A 17086-nucleotide genomic window follows, 5' to 3' on the forward strand; every position below is an offset into this window, starting at 1 on the left:
AAAATTGGAATTGAACAAATGTCGATTGGTTGTAAGGCCATATGCCAACAGTTAATAACAAAATTCGTGGGATTCTAAAATGTTCAACTATACGTATCATTCTTCTTCGAGCATCCGACTGCATTTGAGAATGATATGTCGATCGAAGTTCATATATTTTACTTTTTGAACTATATATCTCGAATATTGTAGAATATGTCTCTTTTAGCATAAGCTGAATTACCTACGGGGTGAATTATCTAATTCAAACAATTTATCTTATTTTATAAAATTAGACAATTTTTTAAATTTGTCATAAACGTACTGACCTATGATAACATGAAATATTAACTACGACGTACTACGTATTAGTGGACAAATGCTATAAAAGTATGGAAGTTCTATAGAACATGCCATATAATACTACCGAAATGATGCAGAAATAAAAATGCTAGAAATAATTTTCGCGCAACTTACAAGAGGGTGACAAAAGTGGATTAACTGATCGATTCGACGCCGTAACCACAGTCAAATATTTATTTCTCACAGAAAGATAGTCATGCCATTATTTCTTGACCGAAGTTCGCGCAAGCGCAATTGATTTTTCCAAGCAGTACGTCTTCGCGTTCTTCAGTATTGTCCGCGCATTCGTAACGTGTGCATGTTTCTTAAAAGGAGCTTTACCTGGGTGATCGTACGTACACGTTAGTTTTGATGTGATGGTAATTATATAACATATGATATATCATTATATATATCTACAACTTATTACCTTTGAAACAAATGTTGAATTGAAAGATTAAATAATCCGCAAAAACTGCATACTCAAGTTCATAATGTGAAATTCATTGTTCTTCTTTCTCTTACCCTTTAATAACAGTTTTTGTTGAAAACTGTTTATTATTTATTATTAATAGGATTTATTATGACATAAATATCTGTGCTTAAAAATATTAGTATTTGCAATAACCAAAAAAGTGTTAAATTATTAATAACAAATTGCATTAAGGTTTATTTAACGATATTTAAGCAACATTTACTAATCAAAGGAGAATGCAATTTCCTAATTTTTTAAAGTGCATCTTCAAATTTTTTGGAAAACACGTATTTATTGAATTGCAACATATATATAGTCGTCCCAGTGTTTTAATGTTTAGTCTATTTAATATTTAATTATATAGGTTGTAACATGTATTCGTTACATAATATTTATTATAACTATATAGAGTGACCCCAAAATAGGTGAAACTTTGGTACTGTATTCCCAAGAATGAAAAAAGATTATATAAACATAGGATTTATGAGTATTATAGGTTCATGATTATGGCCAGTAATCGATCGATTTGATGCCGTAATAAAAGTACAAAGGATATTTATTTTTCACAGAAAAAGAGTCATGATATGGTACAAGTGCACGCAAGTTCGTGCAAGCGCAATTGACATTTTTACCAAGTACGTCTTCATGTTTTTCAATTTATTCCACGCATTTCTAACATATAATTGTTTTTAGAGCTAACGTTGTCTTGTTGATCTTGTATAATTGCACATACTCTATCTGTAAGTTTTAGTTTTATTATATTATAAATAATTGCAGTAAGAAATTTTAGTTTTTTATGAAGCATGCTTATGTGTCTTTAAACATATGTATTTATCTGTTGTTACTCTGAGATCTTACATACAGTTATGATAGAACTCTTTTCTAATCATATTCTAATAATGATCTTTTTGCTTAAATGACATCTGCGAGAATGCTAGTTACATAACAATATTATACATGCTTGATTCCGCGAAAAGACCTCAATTTGTAAAATAGTAAATAAATGTAAATTAAAAAAATAGTTTTAGAAATATAGAAATATAATATACAAGAATATATGCGCGTGCATGCTACGGATATACTATACACGCGCACACTATGATTCACCATCCTATTGCATAACATTTTATTTCCTGAAATATTATTTTAATTATTTTCTGTATAAACTTTGTATAAATTTTTATTATTTATTATAATATTAATTGTATGTAAATATTAAAGTAATAGTAAATTGATAATTTTACACAACAAGTTATTTGAAAACGGGGCAGTTGCAGTCTCTTATATTTAACTGACATATTTAACATGTACCTACTTGTTTTCCATTCTATTTACTATTCTGTGATTGATATTGGTATCACTTCTGTGTAGAATATATAACAGTAAAGTAAGATACCGATGTAGTTGATAACTGTAATAAAAACGTTAATTTGGCTTTCAAAATATGTGCTCTATTATACATGTATATCGATGTATAAAACAATTTTACCGAAGCAAAGCCTTCTAGAGATGCTATAAAAATTCCACCTAGTTTGAGCCCGTAAGGCTTACAACTTCTTTGTAACAGAAACAATATCATTTTCTGTATGTGTATGGGAGCTGTATACCACCGAATAGTATATCTGCAAATTAATAATCAATCAGTAATATAATCATTTACAATGCGTAATACACGATGGTGACAAAAAATTAAGTTATACTTATATGTTTTACATTACATTAACTACATTAACACTTATGAACGTATATACATTATGTTTGTCCTATTCTGTTATGTTAACATATTCGCTAAACTATTGATATTGTACGAGGTATGAATTTAAAATATCTATGCCAAATATCTTACGCGTAAGAAAACATGTCGTTATAGTGCTCTGTAATTTCTTCACCGCAAGAGTTGCCGAGGAACGAATATATAAGTAAACTACCTGCACACCCAAAGTGTAATATAAATTCTTCTATTTTATCTCGAATCAGTGCAGTTTGAAATACCTAAAACAATAAATTCTCATATTGCGCATTATGTGTGCATGTGCATGTGTTGAGAGGTGAGAGGAAGACCGTATGTGTCTCAAAATATTTTTCGAACAAGAATAAGAACATATAGATACGATGGAAAATACATAATATGTTTTTGATATTAAATAAATTAATTCTTTAAAACTTAGCTTCGAAAATAATATGAATTAAATTTTAGATACGCATGTGAAATTAATAATTTTTATGTTCTTTTATCTTTTTTCTACTTATATTCTTTTACATCTGCGGTTCCATTCAGCTTACATATTCTGTTGAACTGCTCAATTGCTCAATCAAGAATACATAAAAGAATTACGTATTTTTGTTAAAGGACATACTCTAACTTAATCTTACTTCGTATAGGTTAAGGCATAAACTTGTTATGACTACCACCAATCCACAAAAGTATGGTCCCTCGAAACTAGATATAAACAATTCAGACAACCTTAAAAAGCACGAGAGAGTTTATTTCACTTATACACAAAATATTTAAAAGAGAAAATATATAGATGTGCCAAAGTTACCTGCAATAATTATGACATTCTGATATACCTGAGCACGCAAATTTTAGTTTTGGTATTAGTAAACTTCAATGGTCTCACATGTAAAAATTACATATATTATATTCTCGACCTTTCCGTACTAAAATTTTTGTCTTCAGGAACCCTATAGAATCTGGCCTTAAAATTACCAATGTTTTAGGATTACTATATATGTGCAAAAGAAACGCACTCAATAGCTGTGCGATGAATATCCACTGCACAAATTATCTTCTTCTCGATTTCCATCTCCTTTCTTCTCACATCAGTTTTTTCATGAATATTTAATTTCATTACTTGTTCTATACGATAACTGCAAATAAAGTTAGTACTGAAATTATGTAGAACTCTTACTGGAGTTTATACTGGAAGATAAGAATGATTTTATTCGTAGTCACAATCCTTACATTTATTTTTACAATTGTTTCTTACCTAGCAATGCTAAATAGTCCGCAAATGTGTTTAAGAAATGCACATCCTACCAAACCTCCTCCCGAGAATGCAATCACTCCTATGTAAAAGGATGCGCACGTGTGTAGCAAAATTAAATAAAAATTCTTTTCTTTATCAACAAAATATTCAGTTACGAATTGCTTAGTGTAAAGAGGTCCAGATATATTTACGAGTAGAAAGGTGCTAAGAATCCGCGGGAGAAGTGGCATAAGAGTAACAGAAAGTAAGGCGCACACCGTAAGCGCTGTAAAAATATGTTAAAATAATTGCTATAAGAAAGATTAATGAATGAATGAAGTTGGAATTCTCTCTTATCTCGAAATAGTTCTTTATTATATAAATTTCAAATTTTCTATCGTTTCATATTCTCTAATCATCGTTCAATTGGTTATCTTTTAGTTGAACAATATCAAAATTGCGGCAGAAATTGTGAAAAGTTAAAGATAAAGTGCATGAATTTTTTATATGCATAGAAACAGTATTAAAAATTTTGTTTTTTTCTTGTCGCTTTGTATGTGTATCCAAAATTAAACGTTTGTTTAAGAAATAAGAAATGAACTACTGAAAATAAACCAATGACTATGGAAATATAATAAACAATAAGTAGAAGAAATAGCAGCTTCATTATTCAAGAAAAAACAGGTAATTATTTAGTATAACGGAGTCACCTCCAATTACTTTGACCTTGACAGATAGTGATCCTTAAGAGAATCCTTCCGGATGACTCGCAAAAGGTTTTAGCCGTCTCTTATTTGATTATTACACAAGGAAGGGCAAATAAGAATGATAATTATTGTTTACATGGATCTGCAAATCTATAAAAGATTTATCGATATGAACAATAGATGTGTGTGGTTTGCCCCTCCCCTTCTACTCCCTCTCCGTAAAAATCTAACTTAACCTAAGCTAATCTAACTCAACCCGTAACTTTTCCTTTTGCGTGGATAGCTGAAAATGGTAATTATATAGTTTAACGAAGCACCCTCGGATGACCTTGACCTTGACATATATTATAAAGGTCACCCTCCTGAGTGACCTTCAAAAGGTTTTAGCCGTCGCTCATTGTTTATTAAAAAGTTATAAACAAAATAAATTCAGTGATTTCGTATGGATCTTCGACTTTTCACACGAAGCAATGACTTGAAGTTGACATATATTACACAGATCGCCTCACCAAGTAACATGCAGAAGGTTTCATCTGTTGCTCGTTGTTTGTTAAAAAGTTATTAACCAAAAAAGTATGACGCATAGTTTTCAGCCGCTTCACGAGAGGGCGGGGAGAGGAGGGGCTTTGCCCCTCCCCCCCGCCGGGATAGGTGTCTGAACGTCTTCTATTATAGTATAAAACAATCGTGTATCACACTGAAATTTGTTACACTGGCCACGGCGGGGAGGAGGGGCTAAGCCCCAGCCCCCCTACGCCCTCCCGCGAAACGGGCGGAAAACTATGCGTGATACTTTTTTGGTTAACAACTTTTTAACAAACAACGAGGAACAGATGAAACCTTTTGAAGGTCACTCAGGAGGGTGACCTTTATAATATATGTCAAGGTCAAGGTCATCCGAGGGTGCTCCGTTAAACTATATAATTACCTGTCTAGGAAACAAAAAACCGATATGCTTATGTAGGTTTATACTTTTAAAAGTAGTATTCAGTAATGTAATTCTTTGCGTTCTCAATGTCAAACTCAGAAGATTTACTTGTACTTGTCAGGAACCGTCCCTGTAATGCTTTAAGAATGAAATGAAAGAGTAATCTAACCGGATATAATATCAAAAGAAAGTAGCCGAAGAAAACCGCAGATTGTGTTTTAGTAATTATTTTTGTTAACACCATAACTTATAACTATTATAATATAATATTATAACATAACATTATAATGAGCATATATCTCATTATTAGCATATTTTAAACCTATATTCATCAAAAAATAATTTGATCACCTTTTTGATACAAATATCCCACTGTGCGACGCCTAAACCCTTCTGCAGATTACAAGAAAGGATGATCCCTATAATATATGCGAAGTCCTCGCTTCGCATGGACAGTCGAAAATGCATGCTCAACTCTCTCTCTCTATTTAACTTTTTTTAAATAAGTTTTTAATAAACAACGAGCGACAGGTAAAGCCTTCTGCGGGTTACTCAAAGGGATTTTCCCTATAGTACATATCAAGGTCAAAGTCGTTGGGGAAAACTTCGTTATACTAAATAAGTAGCCGATAAGTAAAACTTCTTTTTATCTTACTGAATAATTAATTACAATAATTGTAATTAATTCTTAATTACAAATGGAATTTCTATTATCTCACGCAGGTGAGAAGAGCATACTAGGTGTCATTCAATATTTTCTTACATGTAATGACAATCGCGATACGTTCCGCACTGTTTGCATATTTCTTCATTATAGCGATTTCGTTTTCGTCTTTTAATTCGTTACAGGCATGCTGGAGACGGTCCATTAAATGCTTCACCTATCGTATAAATAATAGTAATATAATTAGACAATTCCTATTTGTGAAAAGATTTCTAAACCTTTACGGTCTACAAATTAAGAATTATTTATCAGACAATGTCTACAAGTATACTTATGTAAAAGCTCAACTTACAGTGTACATGTTAATCCAAAAAGCAATATAGTGAGCTGTGCACGCGAGAAAAAAGGAAACTATAGACAGAAGTTTTACAATAAAATCAACAGTACATTCGGAAGTTAAAAACGATGTTAGCTGCAATTAAAAAAATTTATCAGAGCACTGTATCAAAGATGATATATACGTATTTTATATCACATCTGTTATAATTTTATATATCTATTAAAAAGCTGCAATTTCTACTACTCTTCTCACATAAGGGTTAAGTTGTATTCGAATTTGCATCATTAGCAATTATAAAACTTATTAATTAATTTACTAAAATTATTAAATTAACAATTATTATGATGTATATGCAAGAAATAAATATTATCCAGTTATTTTCTATATACAGAGTGTTCAGGACTTACGGTATAACTCGTGGTAGATTCTTTAGTTAGGATTCATTTAGAGACGAAAATTCTAATATCAAAATGTTGATGTTGCTGTTATTGTTATTAAAAGTGTTATTATTTCTATCGAGTTGAATAAAGTGTTGTGGAAGGGTCCTTTTGACATGCAATGTTCCTGGCGCGCGAAATTTTGTGACAGTTGATTGGTGAACTTCAAATCTTTGCTGTTTAAAAAGAATAGCAACCTCGACAGTTTGGTGTTAGGAGTTTCGTCTCCAAATGAATTCTGGAATCTACTATTAACGGGTGATTAACGGTAAGACTAGAACATTCTGTATAATAATATATATAATATAAACATGCATAATCATGAATTAACAATTGCATTGTGCTATATTTTAATAAACAATGGTAATATAAAGACATTTTGAATATTGTTATTGAACAAGTGCTACTAATAAAAATACGTAATATTTTATTATAATAATAGGAAAATGTAATATTTCATTAAGTGATAAATAAATGAAAATATGTACATACCTGAAATATAATAAAGCTATTTGAAACAATAAAAAATAATAACAACTGAAATTGAACAAATTTTGATTGGTTGTAAGGCCATAAACCAAGAGCAAGTAGTAAAATTCGTTGGATTCTAAGATGATCAACTATACGTATCATTCTTCTTCGAGCATTCGACTGCATTTAAGAATGATATGTCGATCGGATATATATATCACTTTCTGAAATATACCTCGAATATTGTAAAATATGTCTCTTTTCGCATAAGCTAAATTACCTACGGGATGAATTATCTAATTCAAACAATTTATCTTATTTTACAAAATTACACAATTTTTAAAATTTGTCATAAACGTACTGACCTACGGTAACATGAAATATTAACTACGCCGTAGTGAAAAAATGCTACAATAGTATAGGAGGGCTATAGAACTTGCCATATAATATTATCTAAATGATGCAGAAATAAAAATGTTATGGAAATAATTTTCGCGCAACTTGCGAGAGGGAGAGAAAAATGGGCGATTAACCGATCTATTCGACGCCGTAACCGCAGTACGACGAATAGTTAGTTCTCACAGAAAAATAGTCATGTCATGATATCTTGACCGAACTTCGCGCAAGCGCTATTGATTTTTCCAAGCAGTACGTCCACGCGTTCTTCAGTATAGTCCGCGCATTCGTAACATGTGCATGTTTCTTAAAAGGAGCTTTACCTGGGTGATCGTACGTACACGTTAGTTTTGATATGATAGTAATTATATAACATATCATGTATCAGTATATCTACAAGTTATTAGTGTTGTAACGAATGTTGAATTGAATCACATATTTTTGAATATACGTATTTATTGAATTGCAACATATAGTCTACCCGGTTTTTTAATGTGTAATGTTTTTAATATTTAACGATATAGGGTGTAACATGTATTCATTATCAATGCTAAAAATGCGGCAGAAATATGCCATCTGTGTGGTAAGAGTGTGCCTGGTGAAAGATTGCATGTACCTTGCCCATAATTAACCGGCAGAAGGTTTTAATCGTCTCTTTATTAAAAAGTTATAAAAAAGTTTATTAAAAAGGTATAAATAAAAAACGTTTAATGATTCTGCACGAATTTTTTGTCCGTTCGAAAGGAAGAGGTATGGTACGATAGGGTAGATTAGAGTTTTGCGAGGTCGGTCCCGGACCTGCCCCCAAAATGTTGTGTCCGAATATGTATTCCCGCACTCGTAATCCGCGCTCACTGTCACTCTCTCGCGCTCTCGCGTAACTGAAAGCGTTTCCGCTCCCCCCTCGCTCGCACTTATACTGTTCATATAATCTATAGATCTCTTATACATTCGCAGATTAATAAATACAACAATTATTTTTTAATTCCACTTTGTAACATAAGTATAAGCAGTATATTGTTTATTGTAAAGAAAGACTATTGAATGTAGAACAGAACTTTTATAGTAAGATCAATGGTCATTCAGAAGTTATAAATGATGTAAGCTGTAATTAATAAATTTCGTAGCGTCTATGTTATAATCAGAGCGCTATATTGTGAAAGATGCATACGTATTACATCGTATGTATTATAACTATATACAAGTTGACCCCGAAATAGGTGGAACTTTGGCATCGTTATTTTACTCTCCTCAAGGATGAAAAAAAGTTATGTAAACATAGGATTTATGATTATTATAGAGTTTATGATTATGAGCAGTAACCGAACACTTTGATGCCGTAATAATAGTACAACGGATATTTATTTCTCACAGAAAAAATAATCATAATAATCGTGATAACTTGATAGAAATTCGTGCAAGCGCAATTGACATTTCCAACCAGTACGTCTTCATGTTTTTTCATTTTATTCCATGCATTCTTAGCATATAATTGTTTTCTAGAACGGGTGTTGCCTTGTTGATCTTGTACAATTGTACTCCTTCTGCAATATTTAGTTTTGTTATATTATATATAACTGCAGTCGGAAATGTTTTGAAGGTTTTTTTATAATGCCTCCATATCTTTAAACATATGTATTTATCTGTATACTATGAGATCATCTTATGATACGACAATTCTCTATCATATCCTAATGATGATCTTTTGATTAAATAACATCTGTGGGGTTATGGAATATGCTAATCCCTCTAAAGAACCTTACAAAGGTAAAAGAATACGCCATGTACATAAAAAAGCAAACCTAAATATGATGAAATCAATAGTTAATTAGTCAAGTACCTAGAAGCAATTCAGTTTGAGGATTTGTAATTTGAAATAATACTTGGCGTGCCCGGGTCGCATTGGACATGCATTCTTCTAAATTTGTACTGCCTTGAGTATTTTCACTAATGACTCGTAAATCTTTGTATTTGGTAATATTAAAACAAATACGTTTACAGTTTTGCACATTAGCGGAGTGATTATAAATATCCCTTTTCATTACTCACTCAATACAAATAATTTACACATACAGTTTACACAAAGTATAGGTAGGACGTACGTTTTAATGCGACCCGGGCACGCCAAATATTATTTCAAATTACAAATCCTCAAACTGAATTGCTTCTAGGTACTTGGCTAGTTAACTATGGATTTCATCATAGTTGGTTTTGCTTTTTTATGTACTTGGCGTATTATTCTTTTACCTTTGTAAGGTTTTTTAGAGGGATCTCATTACTTTTTGTAAAAATTTTTTATATTTCATTAATTTTTAATGATTTTATAGAAAAGTACATAAAAATAAAAAATAAGGTACCAAACAATGAGAGTCACTGCATAAACATCGAGCGTTACCAAGTTCAGTGCATAGACGTCAAGCGCTAACGTATAGCTTATCTGGAATTCATATCATTTGACATGTCACATACACTTATGATTAAACTATTTCAGGAACTAAAGCCGTAATAAAAAATCTAACGGCACTTTTATAAGATAATATGGGTGCAAGCTTTCGGTTGCGACCACTCCAAATAAAAATGGTTCAGTCAATTCTGAAATATTGTAATTGAATGTCAGAATTGTGACGTTTCGTTCTTCTCCTTTTCCGAAATCAGGTTCAGACTCACGTACATGTTCGCCCATACACATTCAAAGCGATTTTGTACTTTTTTTTCGTTGCACCACATCGACGGCTACGACGACGTTGCACCACATCGACGACGACGACGACGTTGCACCACGTCGACGACGACGACGACGACGACGTTGCACCACGTCAACAACGACGACGACGACGACGACGTTGCACCACGTTGCCGTATGACGTTGCAGCACGTCGATGTGGTGCAAAGTCGTCGTCGTCGTCGACGTAGTGCAACGTCGTCGTCGTGCAACGTCGTCGTCGAATAAATTAAATCGTGCATGTATAAACGCATGTGTGAACGCAAGCTTGAGGGACAAAATCGCTTTGGACGTGTTTGTGCGAGCATACGTACGTGAGTGGTCCGAATTCCATGAAAATCGAAACGTCACAGTTTTAACATAACGATTGCAATATCTCAGGATTGCCTGCACCAATTTAATTCTAATTAATCGAGTTCGAAAACGTGCACCCATATTATATTATAAAAGTGCCGTTAGATTTTTTATTACGGCTTTAGTTCCTGAGATATTTTAATCACAAATTTATGTGACCTGTCAAATGATGTAACTTCCGGATAAGCTACTTGGTAGCGTCTCGACGATGTCACGCCAGTGCTGTATCAAGCGGCTATTTATTTTTTTATGTACTTGGCGTCGCGACGCTACCGCGTCGCTTGATTCCGTAACAATTATAGATATTTGATAGATTCCGCGAAAAGACCTCAGTTTGTAAAATATTAAATAAATATAAATTTAAAAAATACTTTTATAAATATAGAACCGTAATATACAAGTTCACACGCACGCTTATACATGCACACATTGTGACTTCAATAACCCTGTTGCATAACATTTTGTTTCCTCAAATATTATTTCGATTATTTTCTGTAACTTTGTATAAACTGTTATTATTTATTATAATATTAATTGATAAGTAAATATTGAATTGATACTTTTACGCAACAAGTTATTTGGAAACGGGGCAGTTGCTGTCACTTATATATAACTGACATATTTAACATGTACCTACTTGTTTTCCATTCTATTTACTATTATGTGATTGATAGTTGTATCACTTCTGTGTAGAATATATAACAGTAAAATAAGATACCGATGCAGTTGATAACTGTAATGAAAACGTTAATTTAGCCTTCACAACATGTGCTCTATTATATATGTATATCGATGTGTAATACAATTTTACCGAAGCAAAGCTTTCTAAAGATGCAGTAAAAATTCCACCTAATTTGAGCCCGTAAGGTTTACACCTTCTTTGCAACAGGAACAATATTAATTTCTGTATATGTATGGGAGCTGTATACCACCGAACATTATATCTGCAAATTAATAATCAATCAGTAATATTATCATTTACAATGCGTAATATATGATTGGGACAAAAATTTAAGTTATAATTATATGTTTTACATTACATTAACTACATTAACACTTATGAACTTATATACATTATATTTGTCCTACTCTATTATGTTAATATATTCGCTAAACTATTGGTATTGTACGAGGTATGAATGTAAAATATCTACGCCAAATATCTTACGCGCAAGAAAACATGTCGTTATAATGCTCTGTAATTTCTTCACCGCTAGAGTTGGCGAGGAACGAATATAGAAGCAAACCAAATGCAAACCCAGAGTGTAATAAAAATTCTTCTACTTTATCTCGAATCAGTGCAGTTTGAAATATCTAAAACAATAGATTCTCATATTGAGCATTGTGTGTGTGTGCGTGCGCGCGCGCGCGCGCGCGTGCGTGCGTGTGTGTGTGTGTGTGTATGTGTGAGAGAGAGAGGTGAGAGGAAGGCCGTATGTGTCTCAAAATATTTTTCGAATAAGTTACTTATCATAATACATACAATAGAAACTACTTGTTTTTGATATTAAATAATTTAATTCTTTAACCCTGAGTTTCGAAAATAATAGGTAGTAAATTGTAGATACGAATTGAAATTATTGCATGTCAAGTAATTCTTATGTTCTTTTATCTTTTTCTATTTATATTCTTTTGCATCTGCGTTGCAATTTTGCATTCTGTTGAACTGCTCAATTGCTCATTCAAGAATACGTAAAAGAATTGCATATTTTTGTTAAAGGACATACTCTAACTTAATCTTACTTCGTATAGATTAAGGCATAAACTTGTTACGACTAACACCATGTGACAAACATATGGTCCCTCGAAACTAGATATGAAGAATTCAGACAACCTTAAAAAGCACGAGAGAGTTTATTTCATGTATACAACAAATATTTAAAAAATAGGAAATATACAGGTGTTCCAAAATTACCTGTAATAATTATATTCTGATATACCTGAACACACAAATTTTAGTTTCGGTAACTTCAATCGTTTCACATGTAAAAATTACATACATTATATTCTTGACATTTTCATACTAAAATTTTTGTCTTCAGGAACCCTACAGAATCTGGCCTTACAATTAATACCAATGTTTTAGGATCACTATATATATGTAATAGAAACGCACTCAATAGCTGTGCGATGAATATCCACTGCACAAATTATCTTCTTCTCGATTTCCATCTCGTTCCTCAGATCAGTTTTTTCATGAATATTTGATCTTATTGAGTGTTCTATACGATAACTGCAAATACATTTATTACTGAAATTATGTAGAACTCTTACTGGAGTTTATACTAGAAGATAAAAATGATTTTATCCGTAGCCACAATCCTTACATTTATTTTTCCATTTGTTTCTTACCTAGCAATGCTAAATAGTCCGCAAATGTGTTTAAGAAATGCCAATCCTACCAAACCTCCCCCCACGATTGCAATCATTCCTATGTAAAAGGATGTGCGCGTGTGTAGCAAAATTAAATAAAAATTCTTTTCTTTATCAACAAAATATTCAGTTACGAATTGCGTAGTGTAAAGTGGTCGAGATATATTTACGAGTAGAAAGGTGCTAAGAATCCGCGGGAAAAGTGGCATAAGAGTAATAGTCAATAAGCAGAACACCGTACACGCTGGAAAAATATTAAAAAAAAATTGATAAGACAGATTAATGAATGAATGAAGTTGGCATTCTCTATTATCTCTAAATATTGCTTTATCGTGAAAATTTCAAATTTTCTATTCATATTCTCTAATCATAGTTTTACTGGATATCTTTTAGTTGGACAATATCACAATAGCGACAGAAATTGCGAAAATAAAGGCACAAATGCATGAATTGTTTATATGCATAGAAACGTTATTAAAAAGTTTCTTTTTTATTGTCGCTTTGTATGTGTATCCAAAATTAAACGTTTGTTTAAGGAATAAGAAATGAACTACTGAAAATAAACCAATTACTATGAAAACATAATTAACAATAAGTAAAAGGAACAGCTTCATTATTCAGAAAAAAAGGTAATTATTTAGTATAATATAAAATCCCTATTCTGTCGTTGAATTGATTGGGTACTTCCCGACATGCTAGTTTAGTATAACGGAGTCACCTCCAATTACTTTGACCTTGACATATAGTGGTCATCATTCCGAGTACCAGCAAAAGGTTTTAGCCGTCGCTTGGTGATTATTAAAAAGTTATTAACAAAACACGTTTAATGATTTTGCACTAATTTTTAGCTGTCGACGCGGAAGGAAAAATTTAGGGTTGAGTAAAACCCACACTTCTATTGCTCATATTGATACATTCTTCATAGATTCGCAGATCTATGTATATAAACAATAATTTTAATTATTAGTTGTCCTTCCTTGTGTACCCTTGTGCATCCTTGTACACCTCTCAATTATCATTTAAAAGAAATTATAGCTGCGTTGTATACTGAATAGAACACAATCAATAAATACAACTACAGTTTTTAAATTTCACTTTGTGAAATAAGTATAAACAGGTGATGTGTGGGCGGGGAAGGATGAAGTCCCTCCCCCTGCACTCCTTCCTGCAACCTAATCTAACCTAACTGAATCTGTAACTCTTCCTTTCTAGTAGACAGCTAAAAATTGCTAATAAAAACAGCTGTAAAATCATTACACGGTTTTTATTAATAACTTTTTTATAAACAATAAGCAACGCCTAAAACTTTCTGCGGATTACAAGAAAGGATGACCCCTATATATGTAAAGTCCTCGCTTCGCATGGACAGTCGAAAATGCATGCGCAACTCTCTCTTTCTATTTAACTTTTTTAAAATAATTTTTTAATAAACAACGAGCGACAGGTAAAACTTTCTGCGAGTTACTCAAAGGGATTTTCCCTATAGTACATATCAAGCTCAAAGTCATTGGAGGTAACTCCGTTATACTAAATAAGTAGCCGATAAGAAAACCTTCTTTTATCTTAAGGCTTCTGGTACTCACCGCAGCCATGTTGAATTATGACGTCAGATACGAGAAATGACACGCTGAGAATTCCTGCGTGCCATTTCCAAATAAAAAGATATTCGCATAAAATAACACTTTAGATAAAATAGTCTTACGCATGCGCAGTAATGACCATATGACCAAGTTTCATATCACAGTCATCTTACGACTATTGATTGACTGTTGACAGAAAAGGTTAGTTTTCGGATTATTTTAGAAGTATTCTAAAGCGATCTAAAGTGTTATTTTATGCGAATATCTTTTTATTTGGAAATGGCACGCAGGAATTCTCAGCGTGTCATTTCTCGCCTCTGATGTCATAATTCAACATGGCTACGGTGAGTATCCAGGAGCCTTAATAAATAATCAATTAAATTAATTTTAATTAATTCATAATTACAAATGGAAGTTCTATTCTCTCGCGCAGACGAGAGCATAGTAAGAGTTATTCAATATTTTCTTACATGTAACGAAAATCGAGATATGTTCCGCACTGTTTGCATATTTCTTTATTATAGTGATTTCGTTTTCATCTTTTACTTCGTTACAGACATACTGGAGACGTTCCATTAAACACTTCACCTATCGTATAAGTAATAGTAATATAATTAGACAATTCCTATTTGTGAAAAGATTTCTAAACCTTTATGGTCTACAAATTAAGAATTATTTATCGGAAAATGTTTAGAAGTATACTCATGTAGAAGCTCAACTTACAGTGTATATGTTAATCCAAAAAGCAATGTAGTGAGCTGTGGACGCGAGAGAAAAGGAAACTATAGACAGAAGTTTTACAATAAAATCCACAGTACATTCGGAAGTTATAATCGATGTTAGCTGCAATGAAAAAAATTTATCAGAGCACTGTATCAAAGGAAATACATATGTATTTTATATCATATCTGTTATAATTTTATATATCTATTATAAAGCTACAATTTCTACTACTCTTCTCACATAAAAATTAAGTTGTAATCCAATGTGCATCATTAACAATTATAAAAAATATTAATTTACTAAAAGTAATAAATTAACAATTATTAAGATTTATATGTAAGAAATGTACATTATCCAGTTACTTTCACTATACAGGATGTCCCGGACTTACCGTATAATCTGTTAATGATAGATTCTTGAAATCATTTAGAGACGAAAATTCTAATATCAAAATGTTGATGTTGCTGTTATTATTATTAAAAGAGTTATTATTTCTATCGAGTTAAATAAAGTGTTATGGAAGAGCCCTTTTGACATGCAATGTTCCTGGCGCGCGAAATTTTGTGACAATTGATTGGTGAACTTCGAATCTTTGCCGTTTAAAAAGGAATAGCAACCTCGACACTTTGGTGTTAGGAGTTTCGTCTCCAAATGAATTCTGGAATCTACTATTAACGGATGATTAACGGTAAGACTGGAACATTCTGTATAATAATATATATAATATAAACATGCATAATCATGAATTAACAATTGCATTGTGCTATATTTTAATAAACAATGGTAATATAAAGACAATTTGAATATTGTTATTGAACAAGTGCTACTAATAAAAATACGTAATATTTTATTATAATAATAGGAAAATGTAATATTTCATTAAGTGATAAATAAATGAAAATATGTACATACCTGAAATATAATAAAGCTATTTGAAACAATCGAAAATAATAAAAACTGAAATTGAACAAAATTTGATTGGTTGTAAGGCCATAAACCAATAGCAAGTAGTAAAATTCGTTGGAGTCTAAAATGTTTAACTATACGTATCATCCTTCTTCAAGCATTCGACTGCATTTGAGAACGATACGTCGATCGGAGGTCATATATATCACTTTCTGAAATATATCTCGAATATTGTAGAATATGTCTCTTTTCGTATAAGCTAAATTACCTACGGGGCAAATTATCTAATTCAAACAATTTATCTTATTTTATAAAATTAGACAATTTTTAAAATTTGTCATAAACGTACTGACCTATGGTAACATGAAATATTAACTACGATGTAGTGAAACAAAATGTTACAATAGTATAGAAGTGCTAAAGAACATGCCATATAATATTACCGAAATGATGCAGAAATAAAAATGCTATAGAAATAATTTTCGCGCAACTTGCGAGAGGGAGAGAAAAGTGGGCGATTAACCGATCGATTCGACGCCGTAACCACAGTACGACGAATATTTATTTCTCACAGAAAAATAGTCATGTCATGATATCTTGACCGAACTTCGCGCAAGCGCTATTGATTTTTCCAAGCAGTACGTCCACGCGTTCTTCAGTATAGTCCGCGCATTCGTAACACGTGCATGTTTCTTAAAAGGAGCTTTACCTGGGTGATCG

The 17086-nt window shown here is 32.0% G+C and overlaps 3 protein-coding genes across 6 annotated transcripts in view; 1 reads left to right on the forward strand and 2 right to left on the reverse strand.

The window, feature by feature from the left end:
• Positions 1–17086, forward strand: part of LOC105280161 — a 386539-nt gene that overhangs the window by 115554 nt on the left and 253899 nt on the right. The gene's annotated exons all lie outside the window — the stretch shown is intronic.
• On the reverse strand, positions 1335–9252 carry LOC105280166. Its single transcript, XM_011340472.3, has 10 exons — positions 7334–9252; positions 6417–6536; positions 6164–6281; positions 3787–4051; positions 3548–3667; positions 3170–3260; positions 2643–2788; positions 2286–2418; positions 2112–2207; positions 1335–1929 (listed from the first exon to the last, which is right to left on the reverse strand). The coding sequence occupies exons 1-9, from the start codon at positions 7496–7498 to the stop codon at positions 2154–2156; spliced, it is 1212 nt and encodes a 403-aa protein (XP_011338774.2). The 5' UTR covers positions 7499–9252; the 3' UTR covers positions 1335–1929; positions 2112–2153.
• On the reverse strand, positions 9044–17085 carry LOC105280164. 4 transcript variants are annotated; one of them, XR_002193312.2, is made up of 11 exons: positions 16373–17085; positions 15461–15580; positions 15208–15325; positions 13137–13401; positions 12901–13017; positions 12528–12618; positions 11953–12098; positions 11596–11728; positions 11422–11517; positions 11197–11282; positions 9044–9252 (listed from the first exon to the last, which is right to left on the reverse strand). XR_002193312.2 is itself a non-coding variant. In XM_011340469.3 (10 exons), the coding sequence occupies exons 1-9, from the start codon at positions 16511–16513 to the stop codon at positions 11464–11466; spliced, it is 1185 nt and encodes a 394-aa protein (XP_011338771.2). In that variant the 5' UTR covers positions 16514–17085; the 3' UTR covers positions 9044–9252; positions 11422–11463. The 4 variants fall into 4 exon arrangements, 2 of the variants coding, with proteins under 2 accessions (XP_011338771.2, XP_026823623.1); XR_003406177.1 differs by having other exon boundaries at positions 11418–11517; XM_011340469.3 differs by lacking the exon at positions 11197–11282.

The sequence above is a fragment of the Ooceraea biroi genome, chromosome 2, assembly GCF_003672135.1.
Source record: "Ooceraea biroi isolate clonal line C1 chromosome 2, Obir_v5.4, whole genome shotgun sequence".
Classification (NCBI taxonomy): domain Eukaryota; kingdom Metazoa; phylum Arthropoda; class Insecta; order Hymenoptera; family Formicidae; genus Ooceraea; species Ooceraea biroi.

Bases quoted from the DNA above. Each gene is read 5' to 3' on its own strand.
- LOC105280166 (XM_011340472.3), bottom strand. From the start codon at position 7,498: ATGCAGTCGAATGCTCGAAGAAGAATGATACGTATAGTTGATCATCTT. The intron at 3,261-3,547 runs GTGCGTTTCTTT...GTGCTTTTTAAG, and splicing joins ATTCATCGCACAGCTATTGA to GTTGTCTGAATTGTTTATAT. The intron at 2,789-3,169 runs GTAAGATTAAGT...TTATTGTTTTAG, and splicing joins TATGCCTTAACCTATACGAA to GTATTTCAAACTGCACTGAT.
- LOC105280164 (XM_011340469.3), bottom strand. From the start codon at position 16,513: ATGATACGTATAGTTAAACATTTTAGACTCCAACGAATTTTACTACTT. The intron at 13,018-13,136 runs GTAAGAAACAAA...ATGTATTTGCAG, and splicing joins GGACTATTTAGCATTGCTAG to TTATCGTATAGAACACTCAA. The intron at 11,518-11,595 runs GTAAAATTGTAT...TTTTCATTACAG, and splicing joins CTTTAGAAAGCTTTGCTTCG to TTATCAACTGCATCGGTATC.